At 48.0% G+C, this 24103-nt stretch overlaps 1 protein-coding gene and 1 long non-coding RNA gene across 3 annotated transcripts in view; one reads left to right on the top strand and one right to left on the bottom strand.

The window, feature by feature from the left end:
- Positions 1-24103, bottom strand: part of PES1 (pescadillo ribosomal biogenesis factor 1) — a 55969-nt gene that overhangs the window by 9823 nt on the left and 22043 nt on the right. Inside the window, exons 1-6 of one of the 2 annotated variants that reach the window (XM_069961488.1) lie at positions 23909-24090; positions 21707-21786; positions 5558-5711; positions 4279-4388; positions 3718-3889; positions 1170-1259 (exon numbers count right to left, since the gene is read on the bottom strand). In XM_069961488.1, the coding sequence (XP_069817589.1) occupies positions 1170-1259; positions 3718-3889; positions 4279-4388; positions 5558-5711; positions 21707-21786; positions 23909-23932 (630 nt within the window). In that variant the 5' untranslated portion in view covers positions 23933-24090. Of the gene's footprint in view, positions 1-1169; positions 1260-3717; positions 3890-4278; positions 4389-5557; positions 5712-21706; positions 21787-23908; positions 24091-24103 lie in introns of those variants that run through there. The other variant, XM_069961487.1, reaches the window with a different exon arrangement.
- LOC138787030 (uncharacterized) lies at positions 17373-18487 on the top strand. The gene is made up of 2 exons (XR_011362282.1): positions 17373-17956; positions 18062-18487. It is a non-coding gene; the product is annotated as an uncharacterized lncRNA (long non-coding RNA).

A 24103-nucleotide genomic window follows, 5' to 3' on the forward strand; every position in this document is an offset into this window, starting at 1 on the left:
ACACACAGCCTTCTGCAGCCATAGCACAAACACACAAGCAGCCTTTTGCAGCCATAGCACACACACACAGCCTTCTGCAGCCATAGCACACACACACAGCCTTCTGCAGCCATAGCACACACACACAGCCTTCTGCAGCCATAGCACACACACACAGCCTTCTGCAGCCATAGCACACACACAGCCTTCTGCAGCCATAGCACACACACACAGCCTTCTGCAGCCATAGAACACTGAAGAAAAACACACACAGACAAAATACCACACTGAGGACAGAGGTTCCTGCTGCACTACATATGGCTTCTTCTTTATATTACACAGGATACCTTTATATTACACTGCTGCTCATATACAGTCATCCAGCCTCCAGTAAGAGATCTAGCCCTCCCTCAATGGACTCTTCCAGCTCAGAAACAAACTGCTAAATAGTGACAGACAACTTTTCCCCAACCACCCTTCTCTAATAGGGCCAGTTCTTTATTACTTATATGGAGGAAATGCTTCACCCTGTGTATCTAAATGTGAGAAGGGGTTTTTATGGTCCTCATACTGATAGAACATAAATATATTAATGAGGAACAGTCAGACTCCAGCCAAACCCAGCTCCAATTCCCACTCCACAACCCTGATAATGTAATGGCATGTTGCTAGGGTATGCCATTACTTTATGAGATAGGAGATTTGATATAGGACTAGTTTAAAGCGAATGTACCATCAGTACATTCGCTTTAAGCTTTGCACATGGTTAGAACGGCGCAGGCACAGGGAAGCCGGTGCCACAGTCCTTTTTTTTTTGAACCGCTGCTTGGTTCCCAGTCACGTATGGCGCTGTTCTATTCCGGGGCACCGGCCGGGGGTGAAGCACTGGATTCTAATGGAGCCACGTCATAGAGGGGCGGGCGGGCCCGCCTCCAGAGCTTCAACCCGGGCTAGTGCCTGGAAATAGAACAGCGTCGCAATCAGCTTCCCTGCATCGGCGCTGTTCTATCTATGTGAAAAGCTTAAAGCGAATATACTAACTAATACATATGCTCATTTCTACCAGAATAAAGATTTATTTTGGCTCCAGTTCAGCCTTCTTCACTGTGTAACACAATCCTTTGGCCTGGCAGTGAGCACATTTAATAAAACACGGAGCACATAAGATAAGAAATACACTCATAACTTACATCATGGGAAAAAGCGTATGGAGTAATCCATGTCACTGTCTGTCCTAGGATTTCTGCCTGGTAATAAATTCCTTTGATGGACAAGAAAACCTAAGGAGAAAATGTAAGCAGACACTCAGTGTTACAGAAAGAACTAATAAGCGACACACAGCTCTGCAGCGAATGTCCTCACTGTACTGGGGCTATTATGTCAACCCCCTGAATATAGAGCCAGACCTGCTCCTCAACTCAGCTGCATTCACCTCAATGTACTGAGCTGCAATACCACGCACAAACTGAGGACATGTGTGGCGCTGTTTTTGGACGAATGTAGCTATGTTTTTCTACTCCATGATAACTCCGTCATCACAGCCACAGCAAATATACAGTTTAAATACTAATATAAAGTGAATTTAAACCCCACTCATTTTGTATAGTGCATCTGTAGTTAGGATGGTGTTCCCGATAGTGCTGTGCATCTCTCAAAAGCAAAATCAAGTAAATTCTGGAACTGCTGCCATCAAGTGGTCGTATTTGGGTACTACACTGTAAATGCTCTTCCAAAACTATTTATTATTATTCTTAACAAGTTCATCTGATAACTTATTTGCAATGTGTTTCTTTTTACACATCCAGCCTTGATCCTCCTCCCAGAAAAGCATGGGGGGGGGGGGCGGAAGGACTATGTAACCATTTTCTTCTCTCCAGCAAATGAATTAAAATAAATTTTATTGAAATAAATGTAAAACTTTGCAGGATCAATTTTACCAGTTTAAAGGACGGGAAAATCAAGAAAGCCTTTTCTAATATGAAGATGACTAATTTGACTTGTCAATGTGGTCAGGGGAACAGAAAACTGCCTAAGGAACAAACATGGTTGGGCGCTTTCAATGTAGATGAAGCTTTCTCAGCTCATACATCTGTAGAGAAAAAAGGTTTAAACTCTGATTCCCCCTAAAGGTTGGACTGGTGGGCGTGGGGGGCGCTTATTTTAGGAGAATGTCTTATTTTCGGGAAAACATGGTAGTAAAATCTGCCTAAGCAAATTCTATTAGCCACTGCGGCAGGTACGGAGGTCTAGATAAGGCCTCCAGCTGCCATAGTACCTAGTGATCAACCCACAATCAAGTTATGAAGGAGCCTTTCAGACACCTAAAAGGTGCGGCACTTGTCAGTTATCTATTTACAGTAAATGCAGCAATTGCAGCATTTAAAGGGTTAAATGACGGGCCTCAGCTGAACAGCCAAAGTCAGTAATTAGAAGCAGTTTATGTTTATGGACAACCTCTCTAGGTTTTGGATGTGGGTTAGCCCCATTCCCCATTAGTGAAGGGCATCAGGACAGGTAAGTATAGCTTAATAATTAAACACCACATCCTCCCCCTCAGACAATCCCTTTAAAAAATACATAGAACACATGTTTACACAGCCCACTTAAGTGGACTGGCAGAGGCTTAAAGGGGTAGTTCGCAAACAAAAATAATCTTTCAAATCAACTGATGCCAGAAGGTGCCAGAGATTTGTAATTTACTTCTATTAAAAATTCTCAATTCTCCAGGACTTATCAGCAGCTGTAAGTCCTGCAGGAAGTGGGGTATTCTCTCCAGTCTGACACAGTGCTCTCTGCTGACACCTGTCTGTGACAGGAACTGTCTAGGGCAGAAGAGGTTTTTTTATGAGGATTTGCTACTGCTCTGGACAGTTCCTGTCTCACACAGAGGTGGCAGCATCAAGCATGTGTCAGTCTGGAAGACAACTCCACTTCCTGCAGGACATACAGCAGTTGATAAGTACTGGAAGGCTTGAGAATTCACAAATCTGTATAATTTTTTGACACCAGTTGATTTAAAAGCTATTTTCACTGGAGTACTTCTTTAGCATACAATATATCAGGAGAATGATGCAGAATTTCTGATGACTACAGATTTAGAAGAGTGCAGAGGTAGATTCACATCTAAGGGTCCTATTCCACGGGCCGAGGAGGGCCCGATCAACGATGTAAATGAGCGGCGATCTGCTAGATCGCCGCTCGTTTACTGGGCCTATTCCACGGCCCGATGATCGTTGAGCGAGGGCTGCAAAGACATCGTTACCGATGTCCTTGCAGCAGAATACATTACCTACAGGTCTTCTCTGCGCTGTCTTCATCCCCGGGTCCCGCGCGCTCTATCTTCCGAATGGCCGGTCAGCTGACAGGCCACGGCGGTCCCGGCCTGTGATTGGCTGAGCGCTCTGTCAGCTGACCGGCCATTCGGAAAATAGAGCGCGCGGGACCCGGGGAGGAAGACAGCGCAGAGAAGAAGACCTGCAGGTAATGTATGATGCTGCGCTTCTGAAATCGTCGGTCGCCCGCCGCGCACCGCTATTCAACCGTAGCGATGCGTGGTGGGGGAACCATGATTTTAGGTCTGGCCCTAAATGAACGATCAGCCAATGACACGATTATCGGCTGATCGTTCTCACTATTTCACCGAACGATAATCGGGCCAAATGGGGCCGATTCGGCCGATTATCTTTACTGTGGAATAGGGCCCTAACACTAGATGACCTTTTCTAAAAATAAACTCACCTTCCGTAGAGAACGAGAAGCCACAACATAATTAAGGAATTCTATACTAAGGCGACGGCAAAGCTGTATGGTCTGAACGTGACACTTTCCAGTACGTCGAAAGGTAGCAAAAAGAAAGCACATCGACAGAGCATCATCCAGGTCACGGAGAGCATCAATAAAGGTGGGGTACCTGCAAATATAACCACAACATGGGGCTTAAGTCAAAGCACACACACTATAGTTTATAACAGAAAACGTGAAGTATACTGTGACTAATATTTGGCTGTAATGTCACCAAAACAAGACAAGAAAAAAAAAAAAATATGTCACTTCACTGCTCTTCACTTCACGTCCTAAATTATGTATGGTTTCTATTTTGTAAGTGACAAAAACCTTTAATTAAAATCTATGTTTAAAAAATTGTTGTAACTTGCAATAAATCACATGTGTTTGCTGTGTGCCAATTGGCTGGGACCAATTCATCCTGAATAAACAGCCTATATGTTATCAGACAGGTAAGACTCCCCTCCATTCATCCTATATGTCAGGCATTAATATCTAGTGAAGCAAAGATCATACCTCTCCTTGATAATGTGGTCAAGTTTGTATGTTGGTTTGTTGTCTCTAATCCGGTCTACAGAATCCCATTCCTGTTTTCCATATGCTTTACGCAGACGACGCACAAATACCTAACAGGAAGAGAAGGGTAAAAATTAAAAAGGATCTTAACCTTTGGTTCCCATGAAACATAATATGCATCACAAACTACAAAGTATAATCTTCATAATATAGGTAAACTTTGAATATAAAAATTTTTAAATAGAGAAAAACTCAAGAAATTAGGAAAGTGCTCTCTCTGTAACAAACTTGGGGCTTATTCCCACGCTTTGTAAAACACGGACAACAAAGACATGGAAGCCCTGTAGTGGATTTTTTCCCTGTGCCGCATGATGTATCAATATGATGCCGGGAGCGGGGGAGGTGTTTGAATTTTCGTGGTACTGTAATGACAGCCCCTAATTCTTGTGTTTCATGTAAACAATTTAAAGAGCTCCTCAGTAAGACATCTACTAAAGTCCAAATATTTGCCCAAATGATCTGGCGGGATCCGTGTCGCAGAGCTCCGCCGCGGAATTCCGCCGTTCTTGCTCAGTGTGAACAGGGCCAAAGAACTGACATGTCAATTCTTTGGACGGATTCTGCAAGAGGAATCCTATAGAAGTCAATGGGGGCTTAAATTCTGTTGGCATTTAATAGTCCCTGTACGCGGGCATTGATCTGCTTGCTCAAACTGCTGGTCATTCCGTCTAAGGTTGGGCTCACACGACGTTTGCAGAAAACGGATTGCAAAAACGCAGTGTGAACCCAGCCTTATACTTTCACGTCACCATACACATGACAAATGTGTGGTGGTGGTTGACAAGTAATAAGGGTAGCTTCACACGTAACGATACACAGCGGTTTTTTTTTTTTTTTGACGGACGCAAAAACGTAGCTGACACTACTTTTGTGTGCGTTAAAAAAAGCGGATCCGTTTTGATCCGTTTTTTTTTTACAATGGAAGTCAATGGAAAAACGGATCGAAACGGATGCACAATGTAGTGTGAATCCAGCCTACCACCAACTTTAGCTACAGCGGACTTTTATAGGTAGATTGTCAGCATTACATAGCTCAGCTTTATGTTATCAGATAAGTTAGTTACATGTTTGGCAACAAATCGCACAGCCAACACGCTAGAGGAAAGCAGACTTTGTTTTTCTTAAATAAAAGTTTAGAATCTGTGTTGTGCAGTTCTCTATAGTAATACAGTCAGTGAAATCGCTGGACTGTGAAAGCCTAACAGACTGGAAGACATACCTTGTACTCTCTGAACTTTCCCACAATAGGTTCATGCAGAAGAAACTTGATGTCCTTCAATAGATAAAAGGTCCGGGGCGCTGTAGATCCCTTGTTGACTTTTTTCTTGTGTTTGGGTTCATGAGGATAGATTCCTTTCAGGATGCAGAGACGTCTAAAGAAATAGGAAGAGATCTCACTGGTTTAAATAATGATAAAAAAAATAATAAATGATAAAAACTATATACGTATATACTTTTAGGGTCCATTCCCATGTACAGGATCTGCAGCAGAATTGATGTCGCATATGAAGCTGCAGATTTTATGCTATGTTCAGTTAATTAGTAACGGCCGTATTACACGGCCCGAGCTGGGCTGTAAGCCAGTGCTAATCTGCATTGATCTGCTGGCTCGATAGTCGCACAGCCAAGGCTGCACAGAATTTTGCTCTAATCAGCTGTCGGCCACGCGTCTCCTAATACTCAAAGATGTTTGACTGACAGAAGGTTATTTTTTAACCTACTGAAAGAAACTGATCAGCTAAAGAGAACCTGTCACCCCCCGTGCCGGGGTGAAGGCCGCCCGTCCCCCCGCTAGAGACCCTTATACTTACCCATTCTCGCCAAGTCCTGCTCCTGGAACCGGTCACGGGACGGAGATATCCTTGTCGGAAGCCCGGCACGCGTGCTGCATAGATGAGTCTGACGCCCATAGAGAATGAATGGAGCCATCATTCTCTATGGGTATCGGACTCATCTCAGCAGCGCGTGCGCTGGGCTTCTGACAAGCATTTCTCCGTCCCGGGACTGGCTCCAGGAACAGGACTTGGCGAGATGGGGTAAGTATAAGGGTCTCTAGCCGGGGTCGGGCGGCCTTCACACTGGCACGGGGGGGGGGGGGGGGGGGGGGGTGACAGGTTACCTTTAATGAGTGTGCGTTTGCTTGCTCATCTGCTGATCGCTGCTTTTATTACACAGGGAGATAACTGCCTCATAGGGCAGATGATCTCTGGGTAATAGGGCATCTACACCGATATCTGCAGCAGATTCGGGCAGTGTGAATGCACGGCCATGTTCACACGTGCAGATTTTCAGCTACAGATCTGCAACAAAGCAGTCTATAGAATACGTGCATGTGTGAACATTAGAGATGCACCGAAGTATCAATGCTACTATCCATATTTCGGGCAAAAAAAAAAAAAAAAAAGGTTCGGTACCAGGTAGGGCTGGGCGATTAATCAAATTAATTCGATTAATTCGCCCAGAATTTGAGAATCGATTTGACTTTTTTGGAAAATCGAAAATCGATTTTCCAAAAAAATCATTGGATTTGGGCGCGCGGGCGGGCTGCTCGCATTCTCCAGCTACTGAAACAGAGTGAGGAGCGAGAGCGCCCAGCAGCGTCCTATGTCCCCGCCTCTGACCCGCCCCCATAGCCGGACGTGTACGCGCGCTTCCTCCCGGCCGCACATGGAGGTCCCCGGAGGAGGCTGCAGATACTGAAGCATCGGGTGATCGCTGCGGGTGCTGGAGCTGTACAGCAGCGACACAATCACCCGATGCTTCAGTATCTGCAGCCTCCTCCGGGGACCTCCATGTGCGGCCGGGAGGAAGCACGCGTATATGTCTGGCTATGGGGGCGGGTCCGCTGCGGGGAGTAGTGCGGGCGGGAGGAGAGCGCACCTGCCCCGGTCTGCTCCATGTCCCTGCCGATCTGCCCCATTCTCCCCCCGATCTGCCCCATGCATGTCCCCCAGTGTACCCCATGCCTTTCCCCCCTAGTCTGCCCCTTGCTCCCCCCAGTGTACCCCATGCTCTCCAGCCCAGTGTACCCCATGCCCTTAGCAATGTCCCTGACCCTCATCTTTACCTGTACTACTACTACACCCCTCATCTTTACCTGTACTACTACTACACCCCTCATCTATACCTGTACTACTACTACTACACTCCTCATCTATACCTGTACTGCTACTACTACTACACTCCTCATCTATACCTGTACTACTACTACTACTACTACTACACCAGGCTCATCTATACCTGTACTACTACTACTATTACACTCCTCATCTATACCTGTACTACTACTACACTCCTAATCTGTACCTGTACTACTACTATTACACCCCTCATCTATACCTGTACTACTACTACTACTACACTCCTCATCTATACCTGTACTACTACTACACTCCTAATCTGTACCTGTACTACTACTACTACACTCCTCATCTATACCTGTACTACTACTACACTCCTCATCTATACCTGTACTACTACTACTATTACACTCCTCATCTATACCTGTACTACTACTACACTCCTCATCTATACCTGTACTACTACTATTACACCCCTCATCTGTACCTGTACTACTACTACACCAGGCTCATCTATACCTGTACTACTACTACTACTACTACTACTACTACTACTACTACTACTACTACTACTACTACTACTACTACTACTACTACTACTACACTCCTCATCTATACCTGTACTACTACTACACTCCTCATCTATACCTGTACTACTACTACATTCCTCATCTGTACCTGTACTACTACTACACCCCTCATCTTTACCTGTACTACTACTACACTCCTCATCTTTACCTGTACTACTACTACTACACCCCTCATCTATACCTGTACTACTACTACACTCCTCATCTATACCTGTACTACTACTACACTCCTCATCTATACCTGTACTACTACTACACCCCTCATCTATACCTGTACTACTACTACACTCATCTATACCTGTACTACTACTACACTCATCTATACTTGTACTACTACTACACCCCTCATCTTTACCTGTACTACTACTACACCCCTCATCTGTACCTGTACTACTACCACACCCCTCATCTTTACCTGTACTACTACTACTACTACACTCCTCATCTATACCTGTACTACTACACCCCTCATCTGTACCTGTACTACTACCACACCCCTCATCTTTACCTGTACTACTACTACACTCCTCATCTGTACCTGTACTACTACACCCCTCATCTTTACCTGTACTACTACTACACTCCTCATCTGTACCTGTACTACTACTACACCCCTCATCTTTACCTGTACTACTACTACACCCCTCATCTGTACCTGTACTACTACTGCACCCCTCATCTGTTCCTGTACTACTACTACTACTACACCCCTCATCTGTACCACTACTACACCCCTCATCTTTACCTGTACTGCTAATCCCCTCATCTGTACTACTACTAATACACTAGTACATAGGGCACATATTTGGGAAAACTACTTATATGGGGCACACAATGGGCTTGTCTACTACATAGGGGCACGGGAGGAGCACTGTTACACTGGGAAGCAATATGGTTGTTGTCTCAAACGTCTATAAAATAGTTTCTGATGCTGCAGGGAGAAAAATGTCCTGTTTGTTTAGCAAAAAGAGAAAAAAAAAAAAAAAAAAAACGAGATTTAAATCGAGAATCGTCCAAAATTTTTTTTAAAAAAAATCGAGATTTTATTTTTTGGCCATATCGCCCAGCCCTATTACCAGGATTTCCTGGTATTCGATACTTTATGTTAAAAGGAACCTGCCACCAAGGATGCGGGCGCATAGCCTGCCAGACCCCCGGTGCAGCCCCGGATACTTACCCTTTTCTCCAAGTCCCCCTCCTGGAATTAGTCTCGGGACTAAGATATCCCTGTCGGAATCGGTGCGCGCGCCCTGCAGAGATGAGTCAGATGCCCATAGAGAATGACGGCTCTATTCATTTTCTATGGGCATCGGACTCATCTCTACTGATTAGCATACAGCGCGCGCGCTCAGCATTGGGCGCCGATATCTCTGTCCCGGGGCGGGGTCCAGGAGGGAGACTTGCAGGAAAGGGTAAAGGGGCTGCACCAGGGGGTCGGACGGGCTCTGCGCCGCAATGCCGGGTGACAGGTTCCCTTTAAGCTGCATAATAGTGCAGCTTAAAGTATAGCACAGAGAACACGGTCGGCGGCTAGCTGAGCGCCAGCCATGTTTTCTGTGCTGCCCCCTCGTGTCACCTTCTTACCCCGCGCACAGTCAGCTCCCGGCGGCACCAAATTCAAATAGCCCGCACATAGCGACTGCTAGTGCCGGCTATTTTACAGTGTACATGCCGCTCCATATACAACAGGAGTGTGCTGCATATGGAGTGGCCCCACTGCTAATGACTGCAGCCCACGATTGCTTCGTTATTACTGTAAATTCGCTAATCTCTACTTTACATGCTTTTTTCGTGACTGCACGTCCGATGTGAGAAACAAGGCGTCACCACCAGAAGGGCCGAGTTACATCACTACATTTCTATGGACACTGTCCAGACCTGTGACATCTTTTCTACCTGCCTTCAACCGGAATCTGCTGGAGATATTACCTGCACAAATCAGTCCCATGTGGATTTCCCCCCCCATCAGCTCAGGTCATCAGAAATAAGGTCAGACCGAGACCTGCGTCTGTATTAAATTGTGCAGGTAGGGGGAGGCGGAGCTGGCGCGCCATGTGAACAGACGTGCTTGGTGTTAGCTCCGTCCATGCATCCCTGAACTGGCCTAATTATTAGGGTCCCCGCCACCGGAACCCCTCTGCAGCACATGGGGAAGCAGACAGGAGGACGCTCACTTACCCCGGCACCTACGGCACCCCGAAAAAGCCGCCTGCAAACCCTTGAGCGCTTCTTCCCCCACAGCACGCCTGGAAGCAGGGAGCCTCGTAGCCGGCGCCATTCTCCTGGTGCCCCGAACACTCCTGACCCGCATCGCTCCTCCAGCCAGCCTACCGCACCACTACCGAGCGGCCGCGTGGCCTGGGAAGCCTCCCGGACGGCACTCAGTGTAGAGCCGAGGACGCGCTCTGAACACCGGGAAGGGAAGCGGGCGCCATCTTGCCCACGTGGGAGGCCGGGACCTGAACAGCTGGACGCGGAGCGGGACAAGTCACCCCCACCACCAGTAAGTGACCTGCGGAGAGCGGGAGACCCCCTTACCAGCCCGCTGATTGTTGAGGGGACACTGAATCTTTCTCGGCATCCCCCTGTCCCTGTGCCGGCGCCATCTTGGTCTCAGGAGACCGCGCCAGAAGGAGAACTGGAAAGGGACTCAGCTTCCACATCACTGTCCCTCTCCCAGCACGGAGATCCCCCACTTGTCTCCCCACAAGACCCACTGCAACTTACTTCACATACCCTGTCTCTGTCTGTAACCTCCACACAATATATTTCTGACATGGCTGCAGCACCCCTACCTCCAAGGAGAGACAAGTCCCATACCAACATCCCTCAGAAATCTGCTAAAGATAAGGGGCCGCCTTCCGTCAGGACACCCCCTCATGACACCTCCTGGCACCCTGGGGGGGGACTCGGATTCTGACTCCTCTATATTCGGGGCCCAGTCACAGGGTAATGTCAGACAGATTCTCTCTCAGCTGCCCACACGGAGTGATTTCAAAGCCCTTTTATCTGAAATGAAAGCGTGCAGAGCAGAAATATCGGAGACTCGCAAGGACATTCAACATGTATCAGACCGTGTAGAAAACCTTGAGGAGGAACATGACGCTACCCGCTCCTATATTACCCAATTACACACCACAGTGGCGGTGCAATCCTCTGCTCTTAATGAAATGCAGCGTCACATGGAGGACCTGGATAATAGAGGACGGCGTAACAATATTAGGGTTCGGGGGCTCCCAGAGGCAACACAAGATGAGGATCTTTCTGAGACTCTCGAGGCCATTTTCAACATCGTCCTAGGAGAACCGTCCACGCACAAGATTAAACTGGATAGAGCTCATAGAGCCCTTAGGCCTAAATCGAATGCTGGCACCCCTAGAGATGTTATTTGTTGTGTACACGACTATGTGGTGAAGGAACGGATCATGGCTAAATCCCGCTCTATGAAAGATCTTGAGTTTGATGGGGCCCCTATCCAGCTTTTCCCGGATTTGTCCTGGCTTACATTGCAAAAACGAAGATTTCTCCGTCCCCTCCTCACAACATTGAGGGACCACCAAGTTGTGTATCGCTGGAACTTTCCGTTCGCTCTGGTAGCAAGAAAGGATGGTAGATCGGCTACCCTAAGAGACCTGTCTGACCTCCCTGTATTCTGCGAGACCCTTGCTCTCCCTGTCCCTCAGATCACGGAATGGACTGTCGCCCGTCCCCCAACTCCTCCTGGAACTGTGTGGCAACAGAAACGACGCAGATCTAACTCTCGTCCTTCTCCCCCACCTGATCGTGGCTCTCGGGATTCCTCCTCCCCTCGCTGATCCGGAACTGAAGGGACTCGTTGCTATCCCCCCATTGTGTGGGATTGTTTCTTGCTCTATAGTTGGCCTTTTTTTTTTTGCTTAACCAGCTAATTAGGGTGCGTGGACGGGCTGTCCACTTATTGTTACTGTTCATCTCTGTTTTCTGTCGGATCCATGGCTCGTTTCTTCCCCTCCCCTAGGAGCCCTATCCCCTTACTATTTTTGACTACTTTACTACATGTTTCTAACAGTGGGAACATTTTTTGGGTTTTTTGCTCCCTCCCATGCTCGTGTTGCATGGGTATATGGCCTGGAGCCATAGAAGCCCTATTTTGGGCTATTTCTAGGTTGTTGTTTGATTTCATACTTGTTCTTTTTCTTTTTCTGTGTAGATTCTGTGTGTACCCCTTCCTCCCTTCCCTTTTCTGTCCCCAGCGGTCCCAGACTCCAGATGGATCTCTAGCTACCTCAGGCCATCGGTTGCGGAGGGTCTCCTTCGCACTAGACTCGGGTGAGTTTTACGCTTTTATTAGCCTTCTCCACAACCTGATTCCCTTATGGCAAAGATAGTCACGATAAATGCCAAAGGGCTAAACACTAATGTTAAGAGACGTCTGCTCTTACAGGAGCTACGCTCTTTGAGGGCAGATATTGCTTTTATACAGGAGACTCACTTTGACTCTGAAGCCAATTTTAATTTTGCTAAGCATTCCTATCCGCATACCTACTCAGCCACAATGGGATGTAAAAAAGGGGGAGTCGCCATTCTAGTTTCCCGACACTGTCCTCTGCAGACAACGTCTTCCTACTCGGACCCAGGGGGGAGATTTGTAGTAGTAAACGCAACATCCGGATCCTGGAGGCCTCTTTGTCTTCCCAGCCCTCAGTGAGCACCCTGCGCAGACTGGTTGCGGCCAGAGCTAAGCTTAAGGACCTTTCTATACACAAGGTTGAACGTTTGCTCCTATTCTCTAGGCAACGTTTTTATGAGAGAGGCAACAAAGCTCATACGCTCTCTGAACGCTCAGCAACACAGTCTCCGCAGGCTCTCAGAGATGAATTGGGAACCATGATTTATCACCCGGCGGATATCTCCCGAATTTTTGAAAACTATTTTTCTGCCCTATACTCTCTCCCATCTTCCCTGCCATCTGACCCTGCTATTCGGGCTCAGAAGATTAAAGACTTCTTGGCTTCCTGCCATTTGCCAGCCCTATCCCCCGATGCGATCGAACACCTAAACTCAACTATGACCCTTGAGGAATTGCAAGAAGTCCTTAAACATCTTCCTTCGGGAAAGTCTCCGGGGCCGGATGGCTACATTTATTTATATTACAAAACCTTCTCTGACCTTCTTTCTCCCCGGCTGGTTGCTCTGTTCAACACCTACATGCAAGGCTCCCCTATCCCCTCTTCCATGCTCCATTCTCTCATAACCCTAATTCCCAAACCTGACAAGGACCCCCTAGACTGTTCCAACTATCGGCCCATAGCCCTTCTGAATACAGATTTGAAGCTTTTCACAAAAATTCTGGCCACACGTCTAGGCCTTTATTTACCATCTCTAGTGGATAAGGACCAAGTGGGGTTCGTTGTGGGCAGACATGGGGCGGACAATACTAGGCGAGCGATCGACATAATAGATGCTGTCAATCTCCAAAATGATAAAGCACTGGTTCTGAGCCTAGACGCAGAGAAGGCGTTTGACCGCCTGGGATGGCCTTTCCTGTTTGAGGCCCTCCACACCTACGGCTTCACGGGTCCTTTCCTGGCAGCGATTCAGGGATTATACTCCCATCCGACAGCATCTGTTAGGTCTTCTCATCACAGCTCTAGAGTGTTCCCTCTTTCTAATGGTACCCGCCAGGGCTGCCCGCTCTCGCCCCTGTTATTTGTTCTTTGTATAGAACCCCTGGCGGCGGCCATTAGAAATAATGTGGACATCAGCGGGGTTTCCATCAGGGGAAGGGAATACAAGTTAATGTTGTTCGCCGACGACGTATTGCTGACCCTCACCAACCCACTTGTAACCTTACCTAATTTGCACAAGTTATTGCAAGAGTTTGGGGTGTTGTCGGGCTACAGGGTGAATACGGCAAAAACTGAGGCACTACCTCTTAACTTGCCGGTAGCGGAGCTGCACCATTTGCGTACTAACTTTAAGTTTCGCTGGTCAACGGACTCCATCCGGTACCTGGGGATCCGCTTGACTGCATCTCCCTCCTGGGCCGCATAGCAGCGGTTAAGATGTCTATTCTCCCTAAATTACTATACCACTTTGAAACCTTACCAGTTAGGGTCCCAATGCATGAACTTAAAGCCATCCAAGCAGCCATGTTTCGATTTATATGGGACGGAAAGAGACACAGAATCCCTAAATCCGTAATGCTGACTAGTAAGGTTCAGGGCGGCTTGGCAGTGCCAAATGTTGTACATTATTATTGGGCCACCAATCTGCGGTGTATTCCGTCCTGGACTTCCTATAATGCTTACAGCAAATGGATGGCCATAGAACAGAGATGGTTGGCTCCTATCCATCCAAATTCCCTCCTTTGGCTCCCTAACCCGAACATTACCTTCCCTGACCCACTCCTGGGCCCTATCCGACATACTAGACAAATTTGGCTAGCATGCTCCACTAAATTTAAACTCTTTTCCCCACTCTCGCCCTTAGCCTCATTCCTCCTTACCCCCGCATTTGTCCCGGGTATGGAGTCTGTGGTGGTCCGGACATGGGGAGAGCGCAATCTGTTTCAATTTGCTGACATTGTCAATCCTCTCACTCGCACCTTGCTATCTTTTGCGGACTTGCGCGAAAAACATGGACTCCCTCTGGTAGAGCAATTCACATACTTGCAGCTCCATCACTTTATGACCACCCTGTTGGGGTCCACCGCAGTCTCCAAGCCTACGGCATTCGAACAGCTGGCTAGAGCTGGTCCCAATGGACAAGGCCTGATATCTGATATTTGTAAAATATTGGGCTCGCCTGTTGACGACACCCCGACTCGTCACAAGTACATGGTGAAATGGGAGACAGCCCTGGCCAAAACCATCTCCTCGGAGTGCTGGGGGATCATATGGGAGAGGGCAGCTAAATCATCCATTTGTACCGCCTACAAGGAGACCCAGTATAAACTGCTTATGCTGTGGTACCATACTCCCGAATTTCTTAACAAATTGAATGCCTCTATTTCCCCTGTTTGTTGGCGATGCCTTAGGGGATTAGGGACAATCCACCATATTTTTTGGGACTGTCCTAGCATTCGGCCTTATTGGTCCACCGTTTGTGGCATGATATCTACTATTGTACAGAAGCCTTTCCCCTGTGATCCCCTAGCGTGCCTCCTCAACCTGACCCCGAGAACTATTAGTAAGAAAGCTACTAAACTCGTATTGCAACTTCTGACAGCAGCTAAGACCTTGATTGCGCGACAGTGGAAGCAGACCCTGCCGCCCCCACTGGCGGACTTGATGGCTAGAATAAAAGACATGAGAACTATGGACTATCTCACGGCCTCCCTGGCGAATCGCTTGGACCTCTTTGAGGCGGTGTGGTCCCCGTGGGATGCTTACTGTACACAGCAAGGATATACCTGAGGGAGTCTGGACCGTTACCCTGCCCCCCTCCCTTCCCTTCCCTACCCCTCCATGTTTTGTCTTTCCCCGTTCCCTTCTGTTTCAGGTGCTTGTCTTTTTGTGTGTCTTTTCTTTTTCTTTGATTCTTTTTACTGCTAGTGGTTAAGGTCATAGCTTATACTTTATTTGGGTTGATTCTGAAGTTCCTCATTGGGACTTTCATTGCTGCAATATTATAGTGACTAGGCAACATATCTCCTTATGTACTGAATGTTCTTGTTCACTGTACAATCTTCCCCTGAGACTTCACTGGATATGTGCTGCACTGTATGGCCACCTGTTTTTGGCTTCATTGCTTTTTTCTATTTGTCTTTCATTATATAAAATTCTAATAAAAATTACAGTTAAAAAAAAAAAATTGTGCAGGTAAATATGGTCACGTGAAAGAGCCAGGTCTGCAGTGGCGGCCATTAGTAGCTCCGCTTTATAGGTGCTCAGACTTCCTGGAAAAGTCGCACCAGACCTTTCTAAAAAAAAAATCTGAGTAACTGGAAAGCAGGACTACTATTCCACGAGACAGGACGCGCTGACCGCCACTGTGTGTAATTCAGAGGTGCAGGATATACCGCAATATTTCTGCAGTGAGTGAATCTGCCATAAGACCATGTGCACACAGTATATGGACACTCACTTTTCAGTCTCCAAAAAAATAAAACTACAGACAAAATGAATCTAAAGTGTTCAGACTTTTTGGCAATTAATTTTATTTTTTAAGTTTCATTTTTCTGCAAACCAGTGTCCAAGTGGGTCAAGAGACCCGAGTACACTCCAGTCAAGTATTGGATTGGGGTGGTATGTATGTTTTGTGGCGTTTTTATTCCTTCTTTGCTGGTTTTAATAAATTGATATTTTAATTTGTGATACGCCTCTTTTATATTCATGATCACACATTGCAAATAAATGGCTGTTGGCTCAGTCTGAGACGACCACTTCATTTGAATTGGAATGAGGGCACATTCGGGTGTGTCCACGCTCCAATTAGCCACAGAGAACAATGTAAAGTACGTCCGGGAGCTGCACTTTACATTATGTACACAGGCTATGCTGTGCGGCCGCTATTCACTGAACACAATAGACATGTCAATTATTTCGTGCGGCTGCAGAGAACAACGGCCATAGTGTATAAACTATGGCCGTGATTCCATGCAATTTAATCCACAGTGGCATTAAACAACTGGCGTTTTTGCAATCTGCCACAACGGCTATTGTTTAATGAAAAAATCCCTGTGTGAACGTGGCCTCAGAGTAGGGAGCAGAGTAATGAAGGGGTTAAGTAACTGTCATTTCCTCCCCCTCCATAGGATATACATGACAGTTACACTGTCACACTATGTTATAGCTTCCATGTAAATATATGCTGGGGGTGGTGAGACGCCTAACAGTGGCATCTACCACCCAGAACATAGGAGTCATCTAACAGATACATTGGGAGCTCCTTCACGATGGAGCCGTCAGGTTAGGACAACACTCAGCATGTACCATAAAGCATAATGTCATCTGCATCCAACCTGGGGAGGGGGTGTATTCCTGATAAATTATTACCCTAAATAAAGCCCCTCTATAGACCCCATCCTGCACCACCAGGCAGAGAAAACACTGATTATTACTATTATTTACTAATGGGACTAAAAATGGAGCAGAAAACAAATGCTGTAATGTTATATTGTAGAAGTCCAGTGCAGGTACATATAGGGGGAGATTTATTAAACATGGTGTAAGGTGAAACTGGCTCAGTTGCCCCTAGCAACCAATCAGATTCCACCTTTCATTTTCCAAAGAGTCTGTGAGGAATGAAAGGTGGAATCTGATTGGTTGCTAGGGGCAACTGAGCCAGTTTCACTTTACACCATGTTTGATAAATCTTCCCCACAGTATTCATCTCTGTGTGCTCTAGCCACACCCACTGCTTGTGATGTCATCATGACACGTATGAGGATGATGTCACAATAGAACCTGGTTGTGACAATAAAACCAAGCTGCACCCTGACAGCAGTGTTAGTCCAGGCTAACTCTGGAGTAGGAGTAGGAGCGTAGGAGTCTCTCAGGATGACACTCGGCAAGAGAAACCGATCTCGCAAGAATACTCAGGTCACTGTGGCCCAGCCACAAAACCCTGCCCCACCCCCAAACCCTGCCCCATCCCACCCTGCCCCACCACCAAACCGTGCCCCATCCCACCCTGCCCCACCCCCAAACCGTACCCCATCCCACCCTGCCCCACCACCAAACCGTGCCCCATCCCACCCTGCCCCACCCCTTGCCCCATCCCACCCTGCCCCACCAGCAAGACCAGCTCGCATTCTGAAGAGGGCATATAAGGACATCTGCGAGCCCATGGAGGTTGGAGGACGGCAGTTCCCCGACGACGTGGAGATGCTGGATGTTTCCATCAAGAGGAGAAAGGTTTCCACAACCCACCTGTCGGCAGTGGAGGATATGGAGGTGGACTGAAGCCTCCAGGTACAGATGGAGGATCAGCCTACATACAACATCTATTGGGACTCTTCTAGAGGTAAGAGCCTGACAGTGACAACCATCTCATCTCTGACTGTTCTACAAATGTGCACAGACAAAATGTTCATTTCCTCACTCATTTATTTCTCTGATTTCTTTGCAGTTTCCCAATAACCTCTATAACATCTGAGGCTTCTGAAGACTCCAACAGAGAGGAGACCATCTATATCATCTGAGGCTCCTGAAGACTCCAACAGAGAGGAGACCATCTATATCATCTGAGGCTCCTGAAGACTCCAGCAGAAAGGAGACCATCTTTAAACACAGGTGTCAAACTCAAGCCTTCCAGCTGTTGCAAAACTACAATTCCCATCATGCCTGGACAGCCAAAGCCAAAGGCGCGCGAGCCCTTCCATTCAAACAGACAGAAGGCAGGATTCGGTGCCAATTCCATAGTGTGAACGAGCCCTAACAGCTGAGACTCTCATGAACACTCATCCAGAGAGCAGACCATCAGTAGCCGACCACTCATCCTCACAAAACTTTTGAAATTTACTGAATTATTAATAAATATATATTTTTATACCAAGTTTTCATCTTTTAATCTTTTATGTTTCTCTCACATAACACGGGGTCTTATATTGTTTTGTTTTTTTTGTGTAAAAAAAAAAAAAGGCTAGGGCTATGGGGGTAGGTGTTCTTGTCCACACAGTATGACCCTACACTGTAGCCCCACTGTACACTCTACACGGTAGTTAGCCGTTGTAGTGCACAAGGAGGTAGGGTGGGAGGTGTAGTGCACAAGGAGGTAGGCTGGGAGGTGTAGTGCACAAGGAGGTAGGCTGAGATGTGTAGTGCACAAGGAGGTATGCTGGGAGGTAAAGGGGAATTAAAAAGTGTAAAAAAGTTTGAAAAAAATTCATAACAAAAGTTCTAATAATCCCAGCCTTTTCCTTTTGTTCAAAAACTAAAAATATAAAAAACACAACAACAAACATTTGGCATCATTGCATGCGTAATTGTCCAAACTATAAAACGTAACAAAAAAGTGATCAAAAAGTCACAAATAAAAACATGGTACATGGAGGCATCATATCCACGGCCTGGGGGGGTCATTATATTTGTATTTTAAGCGCTTTTTTCACACTTTATTAAAGGGGTATTCCCCCCCAAGTTTTTTTTGCATTAATACGTTGCCCACCCGTGGCTTTCCACTTTTCCAATATAAAGTTATTATGGATTCTGCACAGTTTTGCTGTTATCTAGGTTCCCCCACCCCCACAGATTGCATAGAATCATCAGCTCTCAGTCCACTCCGACACGGCTCCCTGCTCCTGCCCCGACCCTCCAAGACGGCATCACGTATCCTCAGTCTCTTCAGTGTCCACTGAAGTGAGTGAGGACACTGACAGCTGCTGATCAGTGCCTCCCGACTCCCTCCCCCCAGGTCACCTTTGTGCCCCCCCACCTCTGAGCTCACCTGTGCCCCCGCAAACAATCCCGGTGATCGGTGCAGATCTGCACCCCCCCCAGGTCTCACCAGCAGCGGCGACACCAAACCTCCCTCCCCGAGACTCAGCAGCAGCCGCGGCGGCACCCGTTCCCCCCCAGGACTCACCAGCAGCGGCTCCAGTGGCACCCGCCTCAAATCCCCCTCGGACCCAGCGGCGGCGGCACCCGCTCGCACACCCGAGCCCCCCCACCCCACCTTCCAGGACTCAGCAGCAGCCGCGGCGACACCCGCCTCCACCCCCCGGGAGCCAGCGGCAACGGCGGAGATGCCGGGGCTGGTAATGGGGACGGCGGCGGCCAGGGATGCCAGGGCTGATGGGGGCAGAGGTATCTGGACTGCGAGACTGTGGGACCCCCCCCCCCCTCCCCTCCTCAATAAGCAGAAGCGGCGGCGACACCCGCTCCCCCCCGGGACCCAGCTGCAGCTAACACCAGTGGTGCGGGCGGGTGGAGATGCCGGGGCTGATGATGAGGGGGGTGGCGGCGGGAATGCCGGGGCTGCGGGGCTTATTCCCCCCGGAATAAGCAGCAGCAGCACCCACTCACATCCCACCCCTCCTCCTCCCGGGAATCACCAGCTTGCGGGCGGCACCCGCTCAACCCCACCCCCCGGGACCCAGCAGGGGCGGCACCCACTCCCCTCGGCACAGCCCCCGCCCCAGGACTCACCAGCAGCGCCAGCAACCAACCCCAGCATTGGACTTTGACTGCTGATTTTGATGCTGCTGACCCTAGGATTGACCTCTTGTGAAACTGTGCCAGTCTCTGCCATCTGCTTCCAGATATGAAACTTTCAATCACTCGGCTCTGCTATGCAACTCACTCAACTCTGCTATGCAACTCACTCAACTCTGCTATGCAACTCACTCAACTCTGCTATACCTTGTGGATATCAGCTCTTCTTCATCATGGACCAATCACACATAAGCATTGCATGATGGGAGATGTAGTTCTCTGGCTGGCGCCATGTTGGATATCGTTCAGCTTTTTTTTTAAAACTTGTAACTATGGAACGGAAGCAGCTAGAAAGACGGGCGATGGCTCAAAATTCTCATGGGGACTTGGTGACTAAGGCTATCTAGGTTTGGGAGTATTTCATTTTTTTAGCTCTTGGGGGGATTACCCCTTTAAGTATCGAAATGGTATTGAGCATCGAAATAAAAAATATGGAATCGGTATTGAACTCAAAATTCTAGTATTGTGACATCCCTAGGGTCCATACCATAAAACAAAACCAGTAAAGCAATAACACAGACCTTAAAACAGGGTTAGGGCCATTTTACATGGCATGATATGCAAGGAAGCAAGTGAGCGAGCTGGGCGCTCATTTGCCATGCTTTAGAAGGCGCGATTAATCGTGCGGCCAGACTGAATGAACAATTACTGTATTCTTTGTGCAGCCATTCAAATGTATCGGTAACGGTCTCTCATCCTGTTTACACAGCGAGATGTGCGGCCGATAACGATAAATTGTTTTCCTGTTTCATGACTGATCGCTGACACTTTTATGCCGGACGCTTATCAGTAGAGATGAGCGAACCTTAAGCATGCTCGAGTTCATCCGAACCCGAACTTTCGGCATTTGATTAGCAGGGGCTGCGGAAGTTGGATAAAGCCCTAAGGCTATCTGGAAAAGATGGATATAGTCATTGGCTGTATCCATGTTTTCCAGACAACCTTAGGGCTTTATCCAAGTTCAGCAGCCCCCGCTAATCAAATGCCGATGATCAGGTTCGGATGGACTCGAGGCCGAACCCGGTTCGCTCATCTCTACTTATCAGCCAAAGGGGCAATTCTAGCAAAACTCCTTGGCGATAATTGGCCCGTGTAAAAGGGCCTTAAAGGGAACCAATTATCACATTTGTGCTGATAGGGCTCCAAGAACAACTGCACGCACCTCACAGACAGCTCTCTGGTGGTGTCGGGGGTCTGGGCTCTGTGGTAAAATGCATTTTAATCCGGCGTGCAAGGCAAGGGGAAAGCCGTGACTAGTCATCTAGGCTGTGACTGGTCACGACTGTCTGTCCTGTCAGCACGCTCTGCAGGGTGAGTGACAGGCAAGGAGGACCATTAGCCGGCCCACGGAGCCTAGATCCCCCAATACCACCAGAGGTCTGTGCAGCCGTTCTGGGAACCCAATCAGCACAAATGCGCTGACTGGTCTGCTTTAAGTCCATGTACTACAAACCACATCGGAGATTTTTGAGGATTTATTGTACACAATACAGACGGAGTAGGGACAGAAAAACTGAAGCCAGAGGTCACATTAATTCGTGTACACGTAATTTATATATACCTAAAATCTGGCAGGCTCAACTGCAGCTTCTTTCGCGCCTTATTTCTTGTGATGTAGTTGGTGGCTGAACCGCTCTCATACTGAAAGAGAAAAGAAATGGATTAGATACTGAATATATATATATACGAATTATAGAGTGTCATAGCCAGGGACAAAACCTTCTGACAAAGGGAAATCTGATTGCAATATACAAATATATGAATGGATAATTTTCACACCTAGGCCTGTAACCATGACCAGAGGAAAGAAGGTTTCACCGCCAGCACAGACAGGGATTCTTTACTGTAAGAGCAGTGAGACTATGGAACTCCCTACCACATGATATTGTCATGGCTGATTCAATGAATATGTCCTATTGGCATCTGTCTCATGAGGGTTCTTGCCTTCTTTTGGATTAACACAGTTGGGTAATTGGTTGAACCTGAAGAACTTGTCTCATTTTGAACGTTCTTAAAGTGTAGCTGTCAGCATCAGCGGCACAGTTCTGTGTTGATCCAAAAGTTCTGGACTCCACGTATATGAACAGGCTGTATTGCACGCAACTCCCATTAGATAAGAAGGGGGAACAGCATGCATTATGGTCTCACTGCATGTTCATATCATGGAGTCCTGAACGGATATTTTATGACACATTGCTGGATCTACTAAAACAATTCCCTATGTAACCTAGATACTTAAGGGGTTATCCAGCGCTACAAAAACAAGGCCACTTTCTTCCAGATACAGCACCACTCTAGTCTCCAGCTTGGGGGGGGTTTGCTGCTCAGTTCCATTGAAGTGAATGGAGCTTAATTGCAAACCACACCTGAACTGGAGACAAGAGTCGTGTTGTCTCTGAAAGAAAGTGGCCATGTTTTTGTAGCACTGGATAAGCCCTTTAAAGGGGTACTCCAGCGTGGGGGTACTCCAGCTATTTTTAGATGTGGGGGTACTCCAGCTATTTTTAGATGTGGCCGGGGAGGAGGTGGTTGGAAAAAAAAAGACGTCCACTCACCTCCCTGGTTCCAGCGGCGGGTCCTGCATCGCGGCCCTCCGGTGCCCGGCTGCTTCCGGGTGTCTGACGCAGGAAGGAGACGGGATCTGAGAGGACTTGAAACGGATCCCGCCTCCTTCACTGAGTGGCTGAGCGGACCTGAGACATCACGTCTCGGGCGGCGTCAGACATCGGGAAGTGGCCGGGAACCGGGCACCAGAGCGCCGCGATATGGGACCCGCCGCTGGAACCAGGGAGGGGAGTGGACATTTTTTTTGCAGCCACATCTAAAAATAGCCCCCACGCTGGAGTACCCCTTTAAAGTGACTGTACCACCAGGCTCAGCCAGAAGCACTGGAGGCGGGCCAACCCACCCTTAGTGGGAGGAAACCCCTGCCCCTCTATGATAGGGTTCCATTGATTCTAATGGAGTCACGTCATGGAGGGGCTGGAGTTTCTTCCCACTAAGGGTGGGTTGGCCCCCCTCCAGTGCTTCAGCCTGGGCCTGGTGGTACAGTCACTTTAAAGGAGAAGCCCAGACAAAAAAAAAAAATACAGAGTAGACAGAGGGACGCAGGAACATATTAAAGAATCAATAGTTACCTGTCCCCATGCTCCCGCAGCACGACCACTCTCAGACCCCTGCCATATCACGACCTGGCTCAGGAATCAGCTCAGTCAGTCAGTGACTGGGGTGGGACACTGCTGCAGTCACTGACTGGCTGAGCGGGTCCTTCCTGCCGGGTTTGGATGACACTGGAACCCAGGAGAAACTGGAGCCCAGCGGCAGTTGGGGACTTGGTGACAGGGGCAGGTAAGTATTGATTCTTTATTTTCTTCCAGTTTTTTTTATTTTGTCCAGACTTTTCCTTTAACATGCTACCCTCCACCACTCAGAGAACCAGGCAGAAGGAAAGTCTTCACTTCCCATATGTCTATATGTGGATTCCACCAGAACAGGTAACAATCACCTCCAGCAGATCTAAGCAATGGAAGCCCCATCATGGAGGCGGTCAGGCTGTCCCCATTGGGACAGTGTGCGAGGTGGACCGTGTGTGAGGGGGGGGGGACAGTGTCAGCTCTTCTATGCTGCTGTCCATTCCTCCCCTCACGCCGAGCAGAGCAAAGATGACGCCAGCGGCCTGTCACCTTCGCACAGCCCGGACCTGGATGTACATAACATCTCCGGCCCCCACCATACTGCTGACAGTATACAAGGACCCGCTCACCTTCTTCTTTTCCAGGCCTCCCATCGCTTAACGGTACAGACCTCTCCGGAACTCGCTTACACGTGTATACCGCACGCTGTACTAAGGACCCCTAGTGTGCCCACAGCAATGCCTGCAGCAGGCCTTTACAGGGACAACTATAGTAGGACCCCACCACAAAACAGGCACTTAGATAGACAGCAGCACCAGGGCCTC

The sequence above is a fragment of the Dendropsophus ebraccatus genome, chromosome 3 (assembly GCF_027789765.1).
Source record: "Dendropsophus ebraccatus isolate aDenEbr1 chromosome 3, aDenEbr1.pat, whole genome shotgun sequence".
Classification (NCBI taxonomy): domain Eukaryota; kingdom Metazoa; phylum Chordata; class Amphibia; order Anura; family Hylidae; genus Dendropsophus; species Dendropsophus ebraccatus.